Source organism: Hemibagrus wyckioides, linkage group LG16 (genome assembly GCF_019097595.1).
Source record: "Hemibagrus wyckioides isolate EC202008001 linkage group LG16, SWU_Hwy_1.0, whole genome shotgun sequence".
Classification (NCBI taxonomy): Eukaryota; Metazoa; Chordata; class Actinopteri; order Siluriformes; family Bagridae; genus Hemibagrus; species Hemibagrus wyckioides.
Genome location: NC_080725.1, coordinates 160,003 through 180,443, shown reverse-complemented (window position 1 = coordinate 180,443; position 20,441 = coordinate 160,003). Strand labels below are relative to the sequence as shown.

General features: G+C 40.6%; 1 protein-coding gene across 2 annotated transcripts in view; it reads right to left on the bottom strand.

The window, feature by feature from the left end:
* Positions 1 to 2,927: 2,927 nt before the first annotated feature.
* The window catches only part of ror2 (receptor tyrosine kinase-like orphan receptor 2), a 66,426-nt gene continuing 48,912 nt past the window's right edge, over positions 2,928 to 20,441 (bottom strand). Inside the window, exons 3-9 of one of the 2 annotated variants that reach the window (XM_058412110.1) lie at positions 18,416 to 18,703; positions 17,080 to 17,110; positions 8,152 to 8,273; positions 6,734 to 7,048; positions 5,971 to 6,228; positions 5,640 to 5,845; positions 2,928 to 5,291 (exon numbers count right to left, since the gene is read on the bottom strand). In XM_058412110.1, the coding sequence (XP_058268093.1) occupies positions 3,864 to 5,291; positions 5,640 to 5,845; positions 5,971 to 6,228; positions 6,734 to 7,048; positions 8,152 to 8,273; positions 17,080 to 17,110; positions 18,416 to 18,703 (2,648 nt within the window). In that variant the 3' untranslated portion in view covers positions 2,928 to 3,863. The remainder of the gene's footprint in view (positions 5,292 to 5,639; positions 5,846 to 5,970; positions 6,229 to 6,733; positions 7,049 to 8,151; positions 8,274 to 17,079; positions 17,111 to 18,415; positions 18,704 to 20,441) is intronic. The other variant, XM_058412111.1, reaches the window with a different exon arrangement.

Genomic DNA, 20,441 nt, shown 5'->3' with positions numbered 1-20,441 from the left:
CCTCTGGTGTCCTAAAAACACAACGCATCGGATTATCACCTTTTATTCTCAGTCCTGTTGTGCGGTCAGTCTACTGCTGTTCAGAAACACAAAAAATCCAAGCCTCTATAATAACAGGTCACGTGAAGTAAATGTGAACTGTCTCAATAACACGATATGTTTTAAAGTACTTTAATACTAAACCAAAATGTGATTCGTAGTAAAAAAAAAAAAAAAAACTCAATTAAAACCTAATTAGGTAAGAGGCCATGCGTCATGTTATATCTTATCGTAGTGATTATCGCCTTTGTGATGTGAAGTAAGCTGAAGTAAGATGTCATGTTTATTATTCTAAACTGATCAAATAGAGCTAAACAACAATAAAATCACTTAAAAATACATCTGCAAATTCAGACGATTCAGAACAAATGCAAAAGACGTCTGGTAAAAATATATAACAGGTTTGAACCCCGAACACCACACAAGGGTTAAATAAAACTCCGAGCAAAACTGTGTGCAGGTCAGTAGGTTATGTCGCACGCTCACTGCGCATGCGCGGGGACAGTATCCTACCGCAGCAATAATGATGTAATACAAAAAATGTTATATTACTACACACTTATAGCTTATTATGCAGTCTTGATATTAGTCTATAATGATATTTTATTATAGTGTATAGTGAGTAGATGTTACACCTTAGTAAATGTAATTTTCACTAAGTCAATAAATAAAATAATAAAATAACAAATCTCCTGCAGTAGTTGAGTAAATCCTAGTTTATTTGTTTGTTTTTGTGCTACAGCAGCGAACATAAGTCAACCTTTTCATTAACCTGTCTTCTCACTGCTCAGTGAATTAAATAGATTTATTTCAACCAACAGGCCTATAAATAATGTCTAATATCCAATAGTGACCTAATGTGCTCTGTCCGTGGAGAGTTCAGGGATTAAAAAAACAAAACAAAACATGTTTATGGCTACATTAAACATTCGGAATATTATTGCACACATGACAGTAGTTATAGATCTGTCATAAGGGGATCTGTGCATGTGTGTTTACAGTTAAAGTGGTCATGGGCTGTACTAGGTTTGGGTTTTAGATAAGACCACTGCATTGGATATGCTTTAATGAACTGCACTTTGTGTCCAGCGTGATCTCGTGTATCCTACCAGAAGACAATACAGAAACAAGGCAGAAGCTGTAAGCCATGTCAAAATCTTTTATTTGTGAATAAATCCTTACATACCAAAATGTGGGTAACTTCATATGCTTAAGCTTTCTTAACACAACACCCTTATTACTGAGAATGTGGTCATGTCCGATGCAGATCATGTAGCTCATGTGATCTACAGAATTATCCCTGGAGATGATGAGAAATCCCGGACGAGGAGAGCGCGCGCTCTGCGCGGTGGCGCGCTTTGACTTTGTAGCGCAGTTTGTGCGGCAGGAGTGGAGATGTCGAGGCACGCTCTGCCTCTTTGACTGTTCCCATTTCTTTGCAAATATCTTTGGGCTCGGTCACGAATGAACGTTGCGCCACGTAAGTTTCATTCATGCGTGCATGAGTGGTGCAGCTAGGTGTGGTTCCTGCCGGGCACTGGTAACCAGGCACCATTTCATTTAGAGAGAAAGGTGCAGAGTAAATGTTCATCGTAGGATGTGCATGACCGTGACCCCATTTTCTCTGAGTAATTGCATATGGGAGGTTGTTGTACGAGCTCGACGGAACGTTTCCATTACTAAGCGCATTGAATCCCAGGTGTCTGTCTCTCTGGAGCGTATTATCTACTGCAGGGAATGAAGCAGCAGGAAAGCTGTGCATTCTCGGGAGAGGCACGGAGTCGTAAGCAGAAGTGAAGTCGCACCGACTAGAGAGAGCGTAATGGGGTGTACAGTTTGCTCCCGGGAAGTCTACCACAGTCCGTATGTAAGAGTCTTGTGCCAGCTCTCGGACAGGGGAATAGTCCATAAAAGTATCGTACGAAGTTTCTTTGCCGACACCGTGATAACTCATGGCCGAAAGAGCCGCTTTGAGTTTCTCGTTTTCTCGGAGGAGTTGGAGCGCGCGCTCTTCCAGGAGCCGCTCTTCCATGCGCCGGCGCTCGCGCGACCTTTTGGCCGCCTCGTTGTTGCGACTGCGTTTCATCCAGTAGTTTTCGTCTTTCAGCTCGTCTGGCGTGAACTCTCTTTTTCGACGAGTTGGGACATTTGCCTTTACGGTTAAATCACATTTAAATCCATGGTCGCTGTTCCAGTGGCACTCGTAGGTGTTTGAATCCCGTGTAGAACAACAAGTGCTGGATGACATCGCGGCAGAAACGCAGCACGTGCAACCGATCACTTCATCTGATGTACAGATGCGATGATGCACATTTTTTTAAACAATCTTGGCAAAGTGCCGAGCGAAAGAAGTTAAGCCTATAGAACAAGGCGATGGGTTTAAAGCAGGTTAGCCACACCTCTCATCTGGACCCGCAAAAGTAAAAAACCGCCCACTGAGCAGGCTGAAGGTTCACCTTCATAGATCTTTAGTTCCTATCTCCTAATTTATTACTGGAACGACAATCACTGTCCATTTAGCTGGGTGTGAACAGGGACATTTCAGGCAGTTACAGACTTAGCAAACAGGTTGTGTGAATGTCGTCATTTTTCCCCAAGTGGCACTCCTTAAGGACTTTCATGTTCTCACCACGCGCCTCACTCACTCTTGTTTAACTGCTGCCTTTATTCATATTTATTCATTACATTTAGAACACAACGCTAATAAGAAAAGCAGTATAATGAACTAATGACGCATCAATCCAATTATTTGGACTGGACCATTTCAGAGGTCAAGGGTAGTTCAAGGAAGTGTATCAGAAATTCACTCAATGTCCAGTCATTTACATGCCATGATTATTTTTTACTTACATTAAGACTAATGTAGAGAAAAAAAAAAAACACAATACAGCATTTCACCTATCACTTTATTTGACACTTCCTCGTCCTGCACATACACAATATATGATTAAGTTCTGTTATAGCAGTTTGGTTTAAAAAAAAAACAAAAACAAATATCTAGTTTTAAACTAAATTTAAGTAATATCATTGGCTAAACAAAGAGAGACAAGAAAAAATTAAAAATTTCTTTAAGAGAATCAATGCTATAAATTACAAATTTTTACAACAGAGTTTCAACCTTAAAAACAAGTATTAAAAATGTTTTGGGGACAGCTCACTGTTTCTCCATAATGTGTAAGGCAGTTTAGACCTGAATGTTGCATAGTTTTGAGTCAGTTAAAATAGGTGTTTTATTAGCCCTTTGGCCACATTCAGTTTCAGTGGGACATAACAAATGTAAGTTTCAATGTAGTAAACACAGTCTTATTCTCATTGTTTCTGAGAATTAGATTAACATAAGGCACTTAGGTTGCCTAAAAATGCATAATAAATTCCTATGTAATTGTTTTTACCCCATCCAAAAAACCCCGGAATGTTAATCGAATGAACTGATGGCAGCTATAGAAATCCATATAAAGATACAATGGTCCATGTTGCACAGCAACAGTAAGAACTCAAATTCTTCTGAATGGCTTTGCAACAAATCTGATGAAAAACGAACACCGTCAGTGTGTCACATCAACAACCCACCTACTGTCAAAAGGTGAGAAGTTAGAATCTTCATTGCAGCTGAAAAGCAGCATAAGGGTACAGCTGTCACTAGACCTAGAGGTATAGCCTCCAAAAGTAGAAACGTTGTTTTAGTGACTGCCAAATTACCCATAAATAACATTCAGTTTTTGTCTCAATCAATGATTTCCCTTCACTGTGTGGTTAAGCTGGCAGAAGCTACAGTCACACTTCAGAGAACAGCTCTTGGCTGTCATTAGGTCCCAAAAGGCTTCCTATGCTTCTGAATGCATCTCATTGTCATCAATCTGTGGGCTGTCATTGTCCCCTAGAAGCTCTGTTTCAGGGACAGATGTGTCATCATTGTGCAGACCATTTTGAGATGCTCCATCAGCCATGTTGTCCTCAGCTGCCTTAGCATCCTCGCTCAGCAGGCCGGTCTTCTCTGTGCCAGATGCGTTGGACGGCGCTGTGGTGACGTAACCTGTGCTGGTGGAGCCACTGCCGCTGTGGTGCGAGCCTGCTTTGGGTACCATCTGCGGGTGCATCTGCTGTGTGGGCATCTGCATAGGGATCTGCATGGGGTAGAAGTTCTGGAGGTATGGATAGGCAGGCACAGGCTGATAACCGTTGACGGGGATGTAAAGCTGGGGCGGTACCATAGGCCTCATCTGGCCCTTCATAGGCATAAACTGGGGTTGTGGGAAAGGAGAGGTCTTCTTAGGGGTGACATAGCGGGCAGCACTGATATTGCTGACAGGGCTTGTGCTCAGAGAGCTGGTCTGGGTGGTGTTGCTTGCCCCAGAAGTCTGCGCCGAGCTGTTGTAGTTGGACAAGCTTTCCCACGTGCGTAAGCGTGCGTGGATGTCCTTAAAGCGTGGCCGGCGCGCTGGGAATTCATTCCAGCACTCCAGCATAAGAGTGTAGATCCAGGAAGGGCAGTCATCAGGGCAGGAGAGGACTTGTCTGTTACGTACCATCTCGATCACATCCTGGTTGGAGTAGCCACAGTAGGGCTGCAGGCCATAGCTGAAGATTTCCCACAACACCACACCATATGACCAGATGTCAGAGTCAGTGGAAAACTTGCCATACATTATGGCCTCTGGGGACATCCAGCGGATAGGGAAGGGACTGTTGCCCATCAGCTTGTAGTAGTCAGCAGAGTAGACCTCGCGGAACAGTCCAAGGTCAAGAATCTTTACATTGAGTTTGTCGCAGACCAGAATGTTTCGAGCAGCCAGATCTTTGTGGACAACATGATGACTGGACAGGTACTCCATCCCAGCCGCCACCTGAGTGACGATGTGCAGGAAGTCCGCCTGCTCAAGAGCCGACTTGACTGTTTTGTCATCATCAGAGCTGCCAACATCTGAGTGGGGTGAGCGCATGACCAGGAACTCATGGAGGTCACCATGGCCTGAGTAGCTGAAAATCATGCTCATGGGCTGGTCTTTGGTCACCATACCCAAGAGACACACAATGTTTGGGTGCTGGAGCCTGGAACGGAGCGTAGCCTCATGACGGAACTCTTCTTGCAGCGTTCCCTCATCTTTGTCTTTGATAGTCCTAATGGCCACCACCTGGGTCTGCTCTCCTGGGGCTGTGCCATAAAGGTGACCTTTGTAGACTTTTCCAAAACGGTCATCTCCAAGCTCCTCCATGAAGCGTACAGCTGATAGGTTGATTTCTCTGAGTTTTGCCTGATAGAAAAAGATCATATGGATTTATGTATTATAAATATACAGTTTTGGTCAAATAAAATGGATGCAAATTTTCGATGCTTCTTCATTTTACTGACCTAGTGTAGTCTTAAATTATGTTACGGGTGGAAAATACTACTGTATGACAATAAAGCCACTAAAGAATGACCTATTAGCCATTATACTGCATACATAACTAGTTAGCTCTAACAGATTAGCCTAAAATAACCAACCATCAGAAGATCATGTAATCTTCTGCTGACCCAATTTAGTGTATGTTCAGTTTAACAAGATCACACCTAGCTTAAAATGAGACCAAGGTTAGGGTTAGACTGTTGAGAGTAATACCTGATGCTTGTGCTGGTTGAGGAGTGGCATCTCCATGTCCTGACTGGGAGAGGCAGTAAGTTGCCGACGAGGGGGAGTGTCGACAGACTCCTTCTGCTTGTTACGGCACATGCATACCAGGAAGAACAAGCAGGCGATGACCAGCGGGATAGCAATACTGGGGATGAGGATATACAATATCTCCTTCTTCATGTTTTCAGGGGGCTCTGGAGTTAAAAACAATCAATACAAAATACACTGAGTAACGGCCACAAGGCTTTACAGAAGGCTTTAGTATGCAGATACATTACTGTGTTATTGTTTACTTATCATGATGGAAGGTTCTACTTACTGCATGGACGGACATCACAGAGCTCGACCCTCACATGGGGATCAAGAGTGAAACACCATGGAGCCTCCATTTGCCCTCCTGGGTTCCTGCAGAAATTATGCCCCCCTCTGAGCTCTGGATAGTCTGCAGGTGTCATATGGTGGCTGTGAGGGTACTGCGTAGTCCAGGGCTGACATTGTTGGCCAGACTTTGTTGTACGGACAGTGCCTCTGTAATTGGCACCGCTGTCATTATAACAGCTGTGATCTGGGGGAGAATCTTTCACAAGGATTTAAAATTAGGGAGTAGAAATGGACAACATTTCACATTACAATAAACAAAGTACGGTAAACAACAAAAAAGAACAAGACATCCCACACCAAAGACCACTAGAGGGCCCTATCGATTCATGTTTCCATTAGATTCTGTAACATACTTATTACAGTAATCATTCTGCTTGCTTATATCATGTCAGGTTTATCAAACACTTTGGTCATACAATATGCTGTATTACATTGCTGTTATATATGCATTATTGCAACCATTTCTTGCTGGAAATTCCTAAAAAACCTTCTGCTTCTATGCCCAACCCATGCAATCCAGGTAACTTGAGTTATGCATATCAGGCATACTGAAATGTGAAACAGAACAAAAACGCAAACTGGCTCAGAGCGTACTAGAACTGCTTTGGATTTTTTTTTTAATTATGGCATGCATTACAAAGAGCTTTTTGTTAACACCAGGCTTCAAGACAGCACCCATAAATTACAGCCGGTCCACCTACATGTCTCCAGACGGTTGGTGGGCACTCCGATGCGCATGCAGCTGGCAGCATCTGGTGAGCTTGGGTGAGGGAGCAGCTGGCAGTTGGGCAGCTCCAGCTGCATGAGGATGAGTGGGTTGGAGCGGGCGATGGTGTACTCGGCATGGCACAAGTCATTCTCAAGGGCCTCGCATTCGTCCCTGCAGAGCTGGCGCTGCCGAGGGCCCCTTGTGCCTTCCTCACACAGGGGGAAGACATAGTGGCAAAATGAGGGGATGGCAAACTGTGAACACTGATCTGACAGCTGGGTGGAGGTGCCGATCATAGTTAATGCAGCTAGGAGTGAGAAAAAGGGAGGAGAGAGGTGAGGCAAAGACACAGATAAATACATTACTGCATATTTAGGTAACTGACAGTACTGGGTGGTGTTAAATGTGAGGTCAGGTTTTGTCGACATGAGAGATTCACACCACTATCCCAGTGACCTATCCCTGGACTGCTTTAAGTTACAGGAAACTTTTTTTTTTTTTTAAGTGATAACGAAACTGTTCCATGAGTTTATTTTTAAACTTTGGCTTATACTTAACAACAATATATTACAGATATTTCTGGGACTCATCAATAAAAATCATCAGATCCATCTTCCCCATATTTTCTTTAGTTATTCAGGTTTTCCACAATAGTTAAAAATAGATTTTTGTTGTTGTTGTTGTTGTTATTTTCCAATGAAATCTTTGGTTTAGAGATCTGACATGTAAATATAACTCTTAGTTTTCCAGAGAGAAAAAAGAAGCTGATTCAAATCAGAAAAACAGAAGAATCTCTTGGAGTTACTGTTCTTATGTAAAGACTGCTTTAATATCTGTGCCTGAATGCAGAATTAAGCTCAGTTTTCATTTACTGTCCTGATCTTCTTTTTTATATTAAGTGATTTTTTAAACAAACATGAGTTTTCAACAAACCTTATTTAACTTGGCTTTTCAGAAACTTTATGAAGTTGCAACGATCGAATGATCCTTCTCAATGTGTACACTTTTTGTCCACTAGTCATATTTGATGCACTACATACTTTTAAATAAATACAGTATACACATAACTCCTACACATAATACATTCCATATGACTCTGCATGAGAGGAGTGCCTGAGGTTAGACATACAGGATATGGGAAAAACACCCAGTGTAAAGTGCAAGGCTGACATGGCAGCAATTCCTGAGGGAAGGAACAACTGGGATGTTTATCTAAAATGTCAGACGAAATGACTTGCCTAGAACTGACCATGTTTCTGTGAGTCACCTAAAAGGACCTAAATTAACAACTGCTTTGAACATGATGTGAGATAAGGAGAGAGCAACAACGTCCAGCTGGTGAATACAAAAAAAAAAAGTAAGAACTGATGTAAAATAAAATGTTCTGCGCTGAAAATGATTAGCACTTACCCGTGATGCGGTTCTCACTTTCTCCTTGCATCTGCAGAGACTCCACATAGATGCTTCTGTTCCCGATAAATCGTGCACATGCGATGCCGCGATACGGCTGACAGAAACCCTTCTCATGGGTCCTGCAACACATACAACAAGAAACCAAAAAGTTAGTATTCATGTACATCTTACAAACCATTATGTTAACAGCTTCTATCTTATACATAGCTACATATGTGCTGTAATTAGATTGTGGTATTATAGAACAGAAAAACTTCATAATCACATATGTGAACAAAAGCTTAGAATCAAAATATTAGCATCAGTTCCGTATTACGACTCATATTTCTTGGCAGTATGACATGAATCGTAATATGTTCCAGATGAACAGCCTTACTTGTGGACTCTACACAGAACCCCAGAACTGACCACAGTTATGCTTAATTGTAACAAACCCAAAACATCAGTATCTTTATTGCCAGCAGCAAATACAGACATGCAAAAATTGATGATCAGCATCAGCCCCTTTAGACATGAATAACGCTGCAGAGCGGAACACAGACTACTACTACATCCAGAGCTGCGGATTCAGACCTCAGCAAAGGATATATGGACTCGCTGACTTTTAGTCAGCACATTATGAACAATCCTAATTCTTCTAGTAACTAAATTACAGAAATAGCAAATATCTGTTAGTTTGAGCGTTGAAATTGTCTACAAACACCGGACATTTCCTGTGAAGGTAAATGTTTCCCAGTTCATATAAACTTCATGTTGCCAAAATACAACATCCAGTGTTTTCTCTAATTAGAATAAAACAGTTTCATTGATGCGTCTGATTGACTCACTAAAGTGTCTCAATATGGAATACAACACTTTTGTTATGCGAAACAACCACAACACACCTTGGAATTTTAATGACAAGTTCAGTGGCGCGTAAATGCTGCAGTGGAAAACACAAAAGGACTTTCCACATGGGGCAGGAGCACATGCCCACACGCGTGTACACAAAACAAACAAAACAGCATTCTCACTTATATTAACCTCATACAACAGCATCATTAAATCCTCAAATCTGATTCATCAGAAGGTGTTGATTAATTGTTTAAAAGTTTAAATGAATTAATTTGTTTTAATACACCAACCAGCCATAACATTATGACCACCGGTCTAATATTGTGTTGGTCCCCTTTTTGCTGCCAAAACAGCCCTGACCCGTCCTGCACTGTGTATTCTGACCCCTTTCTATCAGAACCAGCATTAACTTCTTCAGTAATTTGAGCAACAGTAGCTCGTCTGTTGGATCGGATCACACGGGCCAGCCTTCTCTCCCCACGTGCATCAATGACCCTCGACCGCCAATGACCCTGTCACCGGTTCACCACTGTTCCTTCCTTGGACCACTTTTGATAGATACTGACCACTGCAGACCGGGAACACACCACAAGAGCTGCAGTTTTGGAGATGCTCTGATCCAGTGGTCTAGCCATCACAATTTGGCCCTTTGGTCAAACTCAAAGCTCAAATCCTTACACTTGTCCATTTTTCCTGCTTCTAACATCAACTTTGAGGACAAAATGTTGACTTGCTGCCTAATATATCCCACCCACTAACAGGTGCCATGATGAGGAGATACTCAGTCTTATTCACGTCACCTCTCACTGCTCATAGTGTTATGGCTGACCGGTGTATATAATCATTTCAGTAGTCACAGGACATATATGGCAGATGCTCCATTTAACATGATTAAATAAGAAATATATTTATCTCAGTGCTCTAATGCAGAGACCCCTGACCCTGTTAATGGTTGTTAAAGTTTCCTTCTGTGATGAAGGAAATGTGGTTTGACAGGAACCACAGCAACTTTGTGATGTCCAGTTACAGGAGAATTCTCAGATGGTAATAGTCTGTTATGTTTTATTCCATAATTCCGGAGTTTGTAATGAGCAATGACGCAAGATAATTAAGAGCTGTTTGACCGAATTAGATTACAATGGCAGTTAAGTGATTGGAATGCAGCCAATCGATCAGCAACAGCATTTTTTTGGCATCGCTCACATTACATGGGAAGAATCATAAATGCTACAAAAGCTGCTTCTGATGAGCATTTAGCTGTTTGTGTTCAATAGTTGGTTCATAATCTTTCGTAAAACATCGGAAGGCCACCGCAATCTGTTTTTAGTCCACACCCGGGAGTTTCAGCAGATCAGCTATAGTGATGTGTTCGGTGTCTTCACCTGTGATGACCTTGTTCCCCTGCAGCGAGAAGTGAGGTCAGTTGCTCATTGTATTGCCTTTGGGCTTTGTTGTTTTTGTCATTATACTTGGATGAAATCAGTCTGCCCTAATGGACATGCCTATCATCTGAAAGTGGATGAAATTTACAGAAGCATATACAAATTGTCTGTTATAACACTTAAGCAGGCTTGACATGGACCCACCTGCTGGTGTCACATTATGAATTTCATTTTCGGAAAATAAACACAAAGATCTGTAATGAATTCCAGGACTGCATGTATTACTATAAAAGGACCTACAACAACAGAGTGTGAAAGATACAGAGGTATTATAATTTAAAGTGGCAGATACGACAGACTTCACGTTCCTGTGTTTTGAATGCAGCAGGTTCTGTACAGCATCATTTTCGCCCGGTTAAAAGAGAGATTTGGAAGCAACCTGGCAATTTCTCTAACCCCGCAACTGTTTCCAAGTCTTTTCTAAAAATCCAGAAGCAACGTGATCTCCAACACATGCTGGACTTGTCAGACTTTGAAGATTGGGGCATCCTCTCATTTGCTAATTTAAATAAAAAATTTGATATTGTGCGAGGGTTGGAAAAACCTTTTTAAAACCTTTCTTCCGAACTTGTCTTGCACAATTCGCATTGCATTTTGCTCAAGCCTCGGAATGCTGTAATGTCCAGAAAACGGCTGGTCCTGCTCACATCCATATCACATATGGTTATAATTTTACTGCAGTCTAAAGCGACGGGAAGGAATTTTGTCTCTCCAGAAAATGTCTGAAGACTTCAGCTTAACAAGATTTAGATTTACTTCCTACATCTTTCGGTTAAAAAAAAAAAAAAGATATTGGGGAAGAACATACCTGCATAAACAGAAAGTGGACTGAAGAACTGGAACAGTGCCTGAGTACCAAAGTACATGAATTTACTCGCAGTGTTTTAGTTTTACAAAGAACTGTCTTTCTTTTTCCATATACACACTCACACCATAACATTTAGTAATACCTTTATGTGAACAGATTTCAACTTAAATGAAGAGCTGTAGATTTTTAACACTTTTTATTTTTGTGTCTGTTGTAAAAAGTTCGGTTGTTTATCCCACTAAAATATTCTGAGCCTTTATTAGGAAAAAAACAAAACAAAACACAAGCCTTCATGTGGTCATTTTAAATTGTCTCATCTCTCAAAGCTCATATACTGAGAGTAATGCTTTTGATCCTTGATCAAATCTCCACCAATTACTCTCCTCACTGAAAGTAATATAATCATTCCAGACTCCGTATTTATGTAAAATGATCTCGGGTTGTTCTGCTTCAAAAAACAAAGTCGCTTTGTGACTGCACGTAACAGATAAACACATTTAGATAATGTTTTGCAGGCCATCACATGCTGGTTGCGTTTAGCCATTTTTCATAATTAAAAGAGTTGATGGGAAAACAGAGCAGATCGTAACTAACAAGTCCCTGGAGGTTGGTTTTGAGGAAATAAATCGATATTAGTTCAGGATGATGCCAGGAAACATGGGGAAGAGATCTGATACAGAGACCTGAACCATGTCACGTTGTCGGCAAAAACGTGACATGAAGAACCGGCCTTCACGCTTAAGGTCTGGCCTTGAAGGAAGTTTATAGGAACAGAGGAGGTGTTGTGTGGAACCTGCAGCCCAGAGCCTGTACCTGCCGAGGGCCAACACTCATCAGCTCTCCCTCCCACTGCTGCACATCAGGAACAATGTCCTCATTCAAAAAGCTGACAGAATCTTCACCACCTCAGCAACAAAAACACGTCTTCTGCTCAAAGGTCCTCGTTAGGATGGAGCATTGTTTAACCAAAGTAATCAAATTAATGATAACACAGAAGGTCTGTGCTGTACTTCAGAGACCCAGAACATCATTAGTGCTGACTGTGCTGCTACTTCATTACACAACATTACTGTGTAATATAGTCATATTATTCATATAATTAATACATAAAAAGTATTTTCAATATTAAAAATAATTATCTATTTTATATATTTTATAAAATATAATTATTTTCTTTGTCTGTATCGTCTATCTGATCTATCCTCGGGTCACGGGGAGCCTCAGGCGTCATTGGGGATCAAGGCAGGATACACCCTGGACGGAGTGCCAACCCATCGCAGGGCGCACACACACACACACACACACACACACTCACTAAAATATAATTATATATATTTTAATTCATATCAAAAATCAATTTAAGACTACTTTAATATTCCACCCAAACTGAATTCTCCATATCCATATATATTTATTTATCATATTATTAATGAAAACAGAGTAAGGTCTTATTATTAGCAATGACCAGATGAAAAAGCATTTTTTCCATAACAGAATTCATAAACATTTGATATTTGGCCTTTGTGTGCAAAACAAATAAAAATAAGTTTTACAAGTAAAAAAATTAAAAAAAGATTAATTTCCAATTTAAGTATATGCCAAGGAACATAACTGCTAAATAAAGATCTATTTCCTTGTTTCCCCAAATGTATTTTGAAATGGAAAATGAATGATACACAGACCAAAGAGGATAAGAGGAAAAAAAGAACAAGGCTGAAAACAAACATGTGCCTGATTGATCCCAGCGGGCAGTCGGCCTAGTCAGGCTCTGACGAAGACCAGATGGTAATACTGATGCCAACTAATGCCTGATCCATTGTACCTGAGTAGGACCATGTTTCCTGGAGCTAATTTAAACACTTCACACTGAGTGGCAGGCGTGCTAGAGTGGACGTCCAACTGGACAGCTTAAAGGGAATCTCCATCCAGCAATGCTGAGAGCAAACGCAAGGATACAAGCAAACAAACATGACCTGTGCCAAGAACAGAGAGCATTCTGTAAACAGAGCCAGAAGTAAGCTGGGAATACTTAGCAAATACTGCTGAGAACATTTCAAAGTTGGAGCGCTGAGTGGAGGAAGCAACTAATTGGAAGAGAGCCTTTAAATTTCTCCCAAACAAACACGGTAATGACCGGGAATCTCTGTAAAGAACACAAAGTGATAAAACACTGCACTTTATGGAGGATTCAGGACATGATGGTGCTCTGGGGCCTCCTGCACAATCAGAGCACTGAGAACATTCATTCCAAGTCATTGTACAGCATCTGTTACACCACAAGATGGCAATAAATACCCCTAAAATAAGCGCTGACTAACACATGGATCCAGAACAGGGACATAACAGAGTTGGGCATGATGATATCGCTATCAAATCATAAAAAAACAACACAATATTCTTTCCTGAGATGTTATGGATCTTGAGATATCCCTTTAGAATGATTATTATTATTACTTATAATTACAAACTGAACAGATTAGCTGATAGGATTTTTAAATGGTAAAACCTTGCTAAAACTGATTTTTTCCCCTTTTCAGTGTTTAAAATTTCTTACTGTTAATAATATTGTTAATCAGGTATCACAGAAATGGTGTTCGGAATTTTTCTTCATATCGCCCCCTGCCGCTGGCCTGACGCTTAGACATTGCCTCATAGTCAGAGTGAAAGAGCCAATCATATCCTTACTTAGATTTCTACTGCCAAAGGTTGGCAGTATCAGATATTGTGTTATGTGTTACATATATCTATAATCAGCAAACACACACACACACACACACACACTTAAGGAACAGGGCAGCAGTAATTCAAAGGAAAGGCAATAGATGGAGGAGCAATGAGACAGACAAAAGCATTCCTGCACAATGGAATTTACAACACACTCCTAATCAGTCTGACCTGTGAGTAAGCACTGGGCCTGCTCTGGCATCATGGAAATAACACTTATCTCCATCCCTTTCTCTCCCTCCCTCCCTCCCTCCCTCTCTCACACACACACACAGACACACACACACACACACAGACACACACAGACACACACAGACACACACTTATTCCCTGATGTATTTTGTGCTTCAGTAACAGTGAATGTATATGCTGAAACCATCAACCCACTCCCCACTACAGAAGATCTCCCCTATGTGCCTACAACCCACCCGAAGACCAGCTGAGCCCCTCACAGCCCCTACATAGCCTTTAAGGGAAACATTACACAGGAAACTAGCAGGCAGTGGAAGAATCTTTGCACTTCATAATCCTACCTGTTACGCTCTCAGAAATAAAGGCACTAAACTGTACTGCTCCATGCTGCTGGTAAGCCAGTGTCGAGATGTATGCTGTACACCGAATCTTTTATCTGGAAACCTTTAAGAACCACTGAAGGTGTATAATAAGTAAGACTTTCATTAAAGTTAGCCATATGCACTTTTTCTAGGTAAAATATCATTTAAAACATGAAACAAGGACCGTTCTATACACATTTATTTCCAAGAGCATAATATCTAGAAAGCCTCTAAAACCACAATTTGTTTAAAAACAACTTTGAATGTCAGCGTAGTTGTCACTGAATGTCCCTTCAGACATTACACCCTTTATTTAAAAGTTGGAAAAGGATCAATTTGGCCCTCACCCTGTGCTTTCTTCCCTCAGGCCATGGTGACCACCAGCTCCCTGGTTCTCAGGGAAATTTAGCCAAAACTTGCTCCGAGTGAGAAAGGCCCTTTGTTGCTTATGCAGCACCGACTCCAGCCACGGTCCCTGTACACACAGCATCTATGGAGAGTGCTCCAGGGCTAACACGTTTTAGTCTCTCTCTCACAGGGTTTTATGGCCAAAACAAACAAGAAGTGCAGTGCTGCGGCAAAGCTGGCAGAGGACAAGGAGAGACGGAGTATGGAATAATGGAGGCAGGAGATGAGAGGTGAGAAACTGGGGAACACTGTCTCCTTTTCCACCAAAAAAAAGGAGCAGGAGCAGAGTTTAGAAACAGTTTGCTTGCAGCCCCACAACAAAACAGTGATGTCAGGATTTCAGGGTCATGACAACGAACAACTGCAGCAATGTTACTTCACCTTGTGGGCTTTTTAAAGATGGGGGTCAACAATCAACAACCTCATTAACTGGGAATTACAACAAACGAAACAGGAGCTTATTTGCTAATACAAATGTTCCTTTAAGCACTTACCATTTCTAAATAATTAGCTAAAAGCAATTCAACCTTGTTCATGCCTTTTGTTCCAGCAAGTATTTTCAATGAAGATACATTAGGTTGCTTCAGGCTTCAACTTTTATTAAAAAGCATTTAAAAATTTTTGCAATTTGCAAAGCTCTCCATGATTATTATTTCTGTGCTGTGTATTACGAACTCCCACATTAAACATTAAACACGTTATACTAACCGTAATTAAAAACAATAGCGGCAGTGGGAAAACTTTATACTGATGATTATTACAAACTACACAGCTTTGCTAAAGCTAGGAAGGTAATGTAGCCTCCATAATCTTTTATACATTCAGAGAAGTGACTGAGGAATTTCCACTAAAATAAAGCATGAAGAGGAGCTACACTGCGAACTAAATTTTCCTTTCAGCAACCACATACAGAAACACCAAGTGAAGGCTCTAATAAAAACATCAAATTGTATTCTTCTCACATAATTAGCATAAAAATCTATAATCACATAACTTTTTTCCTAGCCACAGACCTATTTAACTGTTAAAAAAAAATCCTAGGACCCTGCTCAGTACGATTAGATGATTAACATTATTTTAATTGTGTATATGTGTTTATTATAGGCATAGAACAATAGCTTTTATTTCATTTTTTTTTTTTTTTTTTTTTTTTAATTTTAACTTTTTGAAATCATTAACCTGAACACACTAGGTCTAAGCTGACTGTTTAATGGTTTGCTTGAATACGTTTTTGAGTTCCTGAGGTTTGGAATAAAGTCATTCAGTCCAAGGGACCAGTAGAATAGGCTAATAACGAAAAGAATTAAAGTGCTTTGCGATAACCAGTTTAACCAAATGAAAAACTCTTGCATCTGTTCTGTGTAGGCTTTCTAGAACAATATGTAACATGTTCTTAATGAGAGGTAAAACTCGCAAATCTTTCCATTTTTTCCCCACTTATCAAATTTTAAGTCATTCATTTAGAAACTTCTTAAAGTGGTGGAAATGTGGCACAGGTCTTACAAAAGTAGTCTGGAGCCCTGTACCTGCACCAGCTCATGTTACAGCACTAATATGATGGAATAAAAAGTACTTCAAACATTGAGGAGTATGGGGACTTGGGTACACACAGCTCCTCAGGCTCATGAACCTCAGCACAGAGAAGAAAAGAAGAAGAGTGATGTCATGACATCTGCTCAGTTACAAATATCTGAATAAACGTCCTGTTCATGACTCAGCTCTGATGTGTTTTACGTTCTAAAGCATAAAATATAGGGGTAAGAAGGGCTGATGGAATTGCCACTACCTTGTCCTTCATCTGTCCTGCTCCTACTGAATGCTCTTTAAGGCACAGAAGAGATAGAAACCACCGCTTTTCCCACTTCTTAATGATTTGTTTTGGCTTCAGCAGAGATGAGCTGTCAGATACGAGTTACACCCAGATGACTGTCTATTGCTGACTGGAACTGTGGTGACTCCGTTTTTTAACACACACTGACCCCAGCAAGCAGTCGCCTCTCGTTATCACTGCTAATGAGTGAGCACTGCTTTATGACTAATTTACTGGAGGATTTTCTCCATTCAAATGTAAAAGAAGATGATGAAGGCTGCAGGGAATTGTTCTGAAAGAGTGATGTCAAATGTCATCAGACACACACACACACACAAGACTTACCCTTCATCTGAACCAGGGGTAGGTGACTGGCCTGTAAAGATGAAAAAATAAAGAGGATTTTAGAATTAAAATAAACTGTAAAGTAACTAAAGCCAGTTTTACACTGTATAGTCGCAGACAAAAATCGCACAACCTAGTCCTTAAATTAATATCAATGTCAGGCTGAGAACACAAAATATAATACACTAACCAGTGTTTGATTTAGCGCTACTGTGACCAGACAGCTGTAGAAAAGTTCTGTGAGTGTTAAGGCCACTTAGCAGAATGTTTCAGTTTATGCCGTTGCACTGATCAGTGATGTAGGCATAAAACAGCCATCTTTAATTTAAGTAAACATAAACAGCTGTAATCGCAGTGTAAATCAGGCTGAATTCATTAGATCAGCTAAAAAAAGCTCTACGTCTAAACTCCATAATCACCACTAATCACCTCAAACACGTGTCAAAGTGGCATGTAAGGTCAACTACCTAAAGTTGCAAGCTAAAACTCCAACCATCATCTGAGGAGACCATTCCATCTGCGCAAAGCTTTCATCATGAGTACAGTAATACAACACTGATCTGAGCCAGGAAGAACTGCACCAGATCTTTTATCTCCTCCAGCCTTTCCACATCAGCTTTGCAAAGCCACCTAATGCTTTCAAGAGGCCTGATCTTGCATTTCAGTGGAGGGAAAATAACAGTATTCCTACACTAACATGGCTTTGCATGCAGAGAGAAGGCAGAGCTTCACTCAAAAGCACTCCTAAAGCTGTCAGGAACAAGGTGTTAAATACAGAATTCACTTCTACTAGATAGCAAACCATATGAACACAAAGGAGTTGTTTCCTTGTTAAAGGACGAATTGCAGCCAAAACAGTGGGGAAGTTGTTTCCAAAGTGGAGCCCTAACAGTGTGACTCGGAGATTTATACCAGTGCTGTGCTATAAACCTCAAATGCTCTGATACCCAGTACTGATTTTGTGCATATGGTTCTTAACAGAGCTGCTTCAGTTCAAGCTACAAACCAACAGGCTATTCATATAATAAGCTAAATTAAGCAGACAGGAAAGAAAACACTGCCCCTATGATGTGGACGTTTAGTTGAAGAGAATACGGTTATTATGATGGTTAATGGTCTTCTCAGAAATGTGATGAAGTAAAAGGACATTATACCTTCAAAATCAGAGAGAGCTTTGTTTTTGGACACTAACCACAGGCATGTTGTTTGACAGCATCATCATTCATTGCTGATTTTCTTCAATTTTTTGGATCCATTAAAATAGATACCTACCTTCAACATCAATGAAGAAGAAACAACTACATACTTAGTATTAGAAACCAAAAAGAGCTCTTACCGAGGCGCACATAGAGAACACCGGTGGCCGTGATCACCTTGAGGGCATTGGAGGCTACACACTGATAATATCCAGTGTCAGTAGTGTCCAGATCCTGGATGCGGAGTTTTGAGCCAGACTCAGTTTTGCGGATCGAGATGCGGCCCTGCTCAGGCACCACTGGTGCGTCGTTCTTCAGCCATTTGATTGTGGGCCGTGGGTTACCTGCCACTTTGCAGTGCAGCGTAGCTGTCTGACCCTGCATGATGGTCATGTTGTTTGGGGGCTCCACAAATTCCAGGAAGTACCCTAGTGATGAAAATTGAAGAACAGAGCAAAAGTTGGAATCAGTGCAGACATTTAGATATTAAGGAATGAATTACAGTCTGATTACAACACACGGCCCATACGACAGCACAAACACCACCACACTATACAGACTACAACATATGGCCCAAACTACAACACACTGTCAAGACTACAACACACTGCCCATACAACCAGACATTGCTTAATGACAATAATAACACACCCAAACTACAACACAACGGAAAGGCCAATGCACTAACCCAGTGATTTTGAATCATTTGCGAGATTTCTCTTTATGTGCACATCTGCATCTCTGTCCTTCACATGCCAGAAATGTGGCAGATCAGATTTAGCAGTTACAGGCCAGCGACCCTGCTTTTGAAGGTCTGATCTTTCACAAAGCACAAAATTCCAGAGAGCGTGATCTGCCACATCTGGATTAAGTAACTGCAGCTTTTTTCAGCCCATGAAACAAACATACTGTTCTAAGCAGCTCCAGCTTGATAGCTGCAGGGTGAACATGGAGCATCAGGAAAGGTTGTGTTGTTTTTGGCGGATCTGCAGCAAGAGATTTTTTTTTCCATTGTAAGACACACACACGTCATATTGATCTTTATGTATACATTATCACTACTACAAACACCAGGACAGTAACACAGATAACCTATGAAAAATGATTACCCACAGTAACTTTGTGCACTGGTGTGAAATATTATCGCAATTACTCATATGCAAATTAGAGTTCTATTATTAGTGCTATTCTAAACCAACAAAAGAGAGTAAGATGAGGGGTTAATGGTATCGAATGTTTTCATAGCATACACAAAGTGACTGAAATCTGTTTTTACTCTTCACATGTGACGGAGACTAACTGCGGTTCACCAAGCACAGCCTCGGAATCCAGCAGGTTTCAATTTCGGCAAGCAAGAGTGAGTACAGGTCAGAGCCTCACACAGGAGTGAGAGATGACACATTAGTGCAGAGGTGACGTTAGGATACGTGACTGACGGAAAAAAAAAAATAAGAAGAAAGCAATTCTTTTCAGTCTTAAAATGTGTTTGCTAAAATATACCTTTAAAAATATCATCACTATAAGAGGAAAGGTTTTGGATTCTGTTTACAGATAATGTGCATTTATTTTTATCGGCAGTTTCATTTGTGATGTAAATGAAAAGAAAATACCTAATACCTAAACTACAACACACTCTAGCTAAACTACAACAAACTCTACTTACACAAACTAAACTACAACACACGGCCCAAACTACAATAAACTGTACATAAAACAACACCCTGGCCAAATTACAACACATTACTTGATAACATGTGGCCTAAACAAAAACACACCATAACACTGTCTAAACTATAACACACTGCGCAAATTACATACTGCGCCCCAACTACAGTAATATACAGCTCAGGTTACAACACTGCCCAAGCTACTCCAACACACTTCCCAAACACTGTTCTAATTTTTTTAATAAACATTTTATTCTTTTCTTTTTGGATATTTTCTTTTTTCTTAGCAAATCTTATAAACATACAGCACAACTGTATGTGTGAAAGGGATTTAAGGAATAAAAAAACAAGATGCATTTTGAAAGTGAGAAAGTCAGATTGAATTCAGGATTCAAAGAAAGAGAGCAAAAGAAAGGGAGAAGCAGAGGTAGAAAAAATGGAGGGAAGGAAGGAAGGTGGGGGCTCTGGTCAGCCTCAGTGTGTGAAGGGTATGACCTCA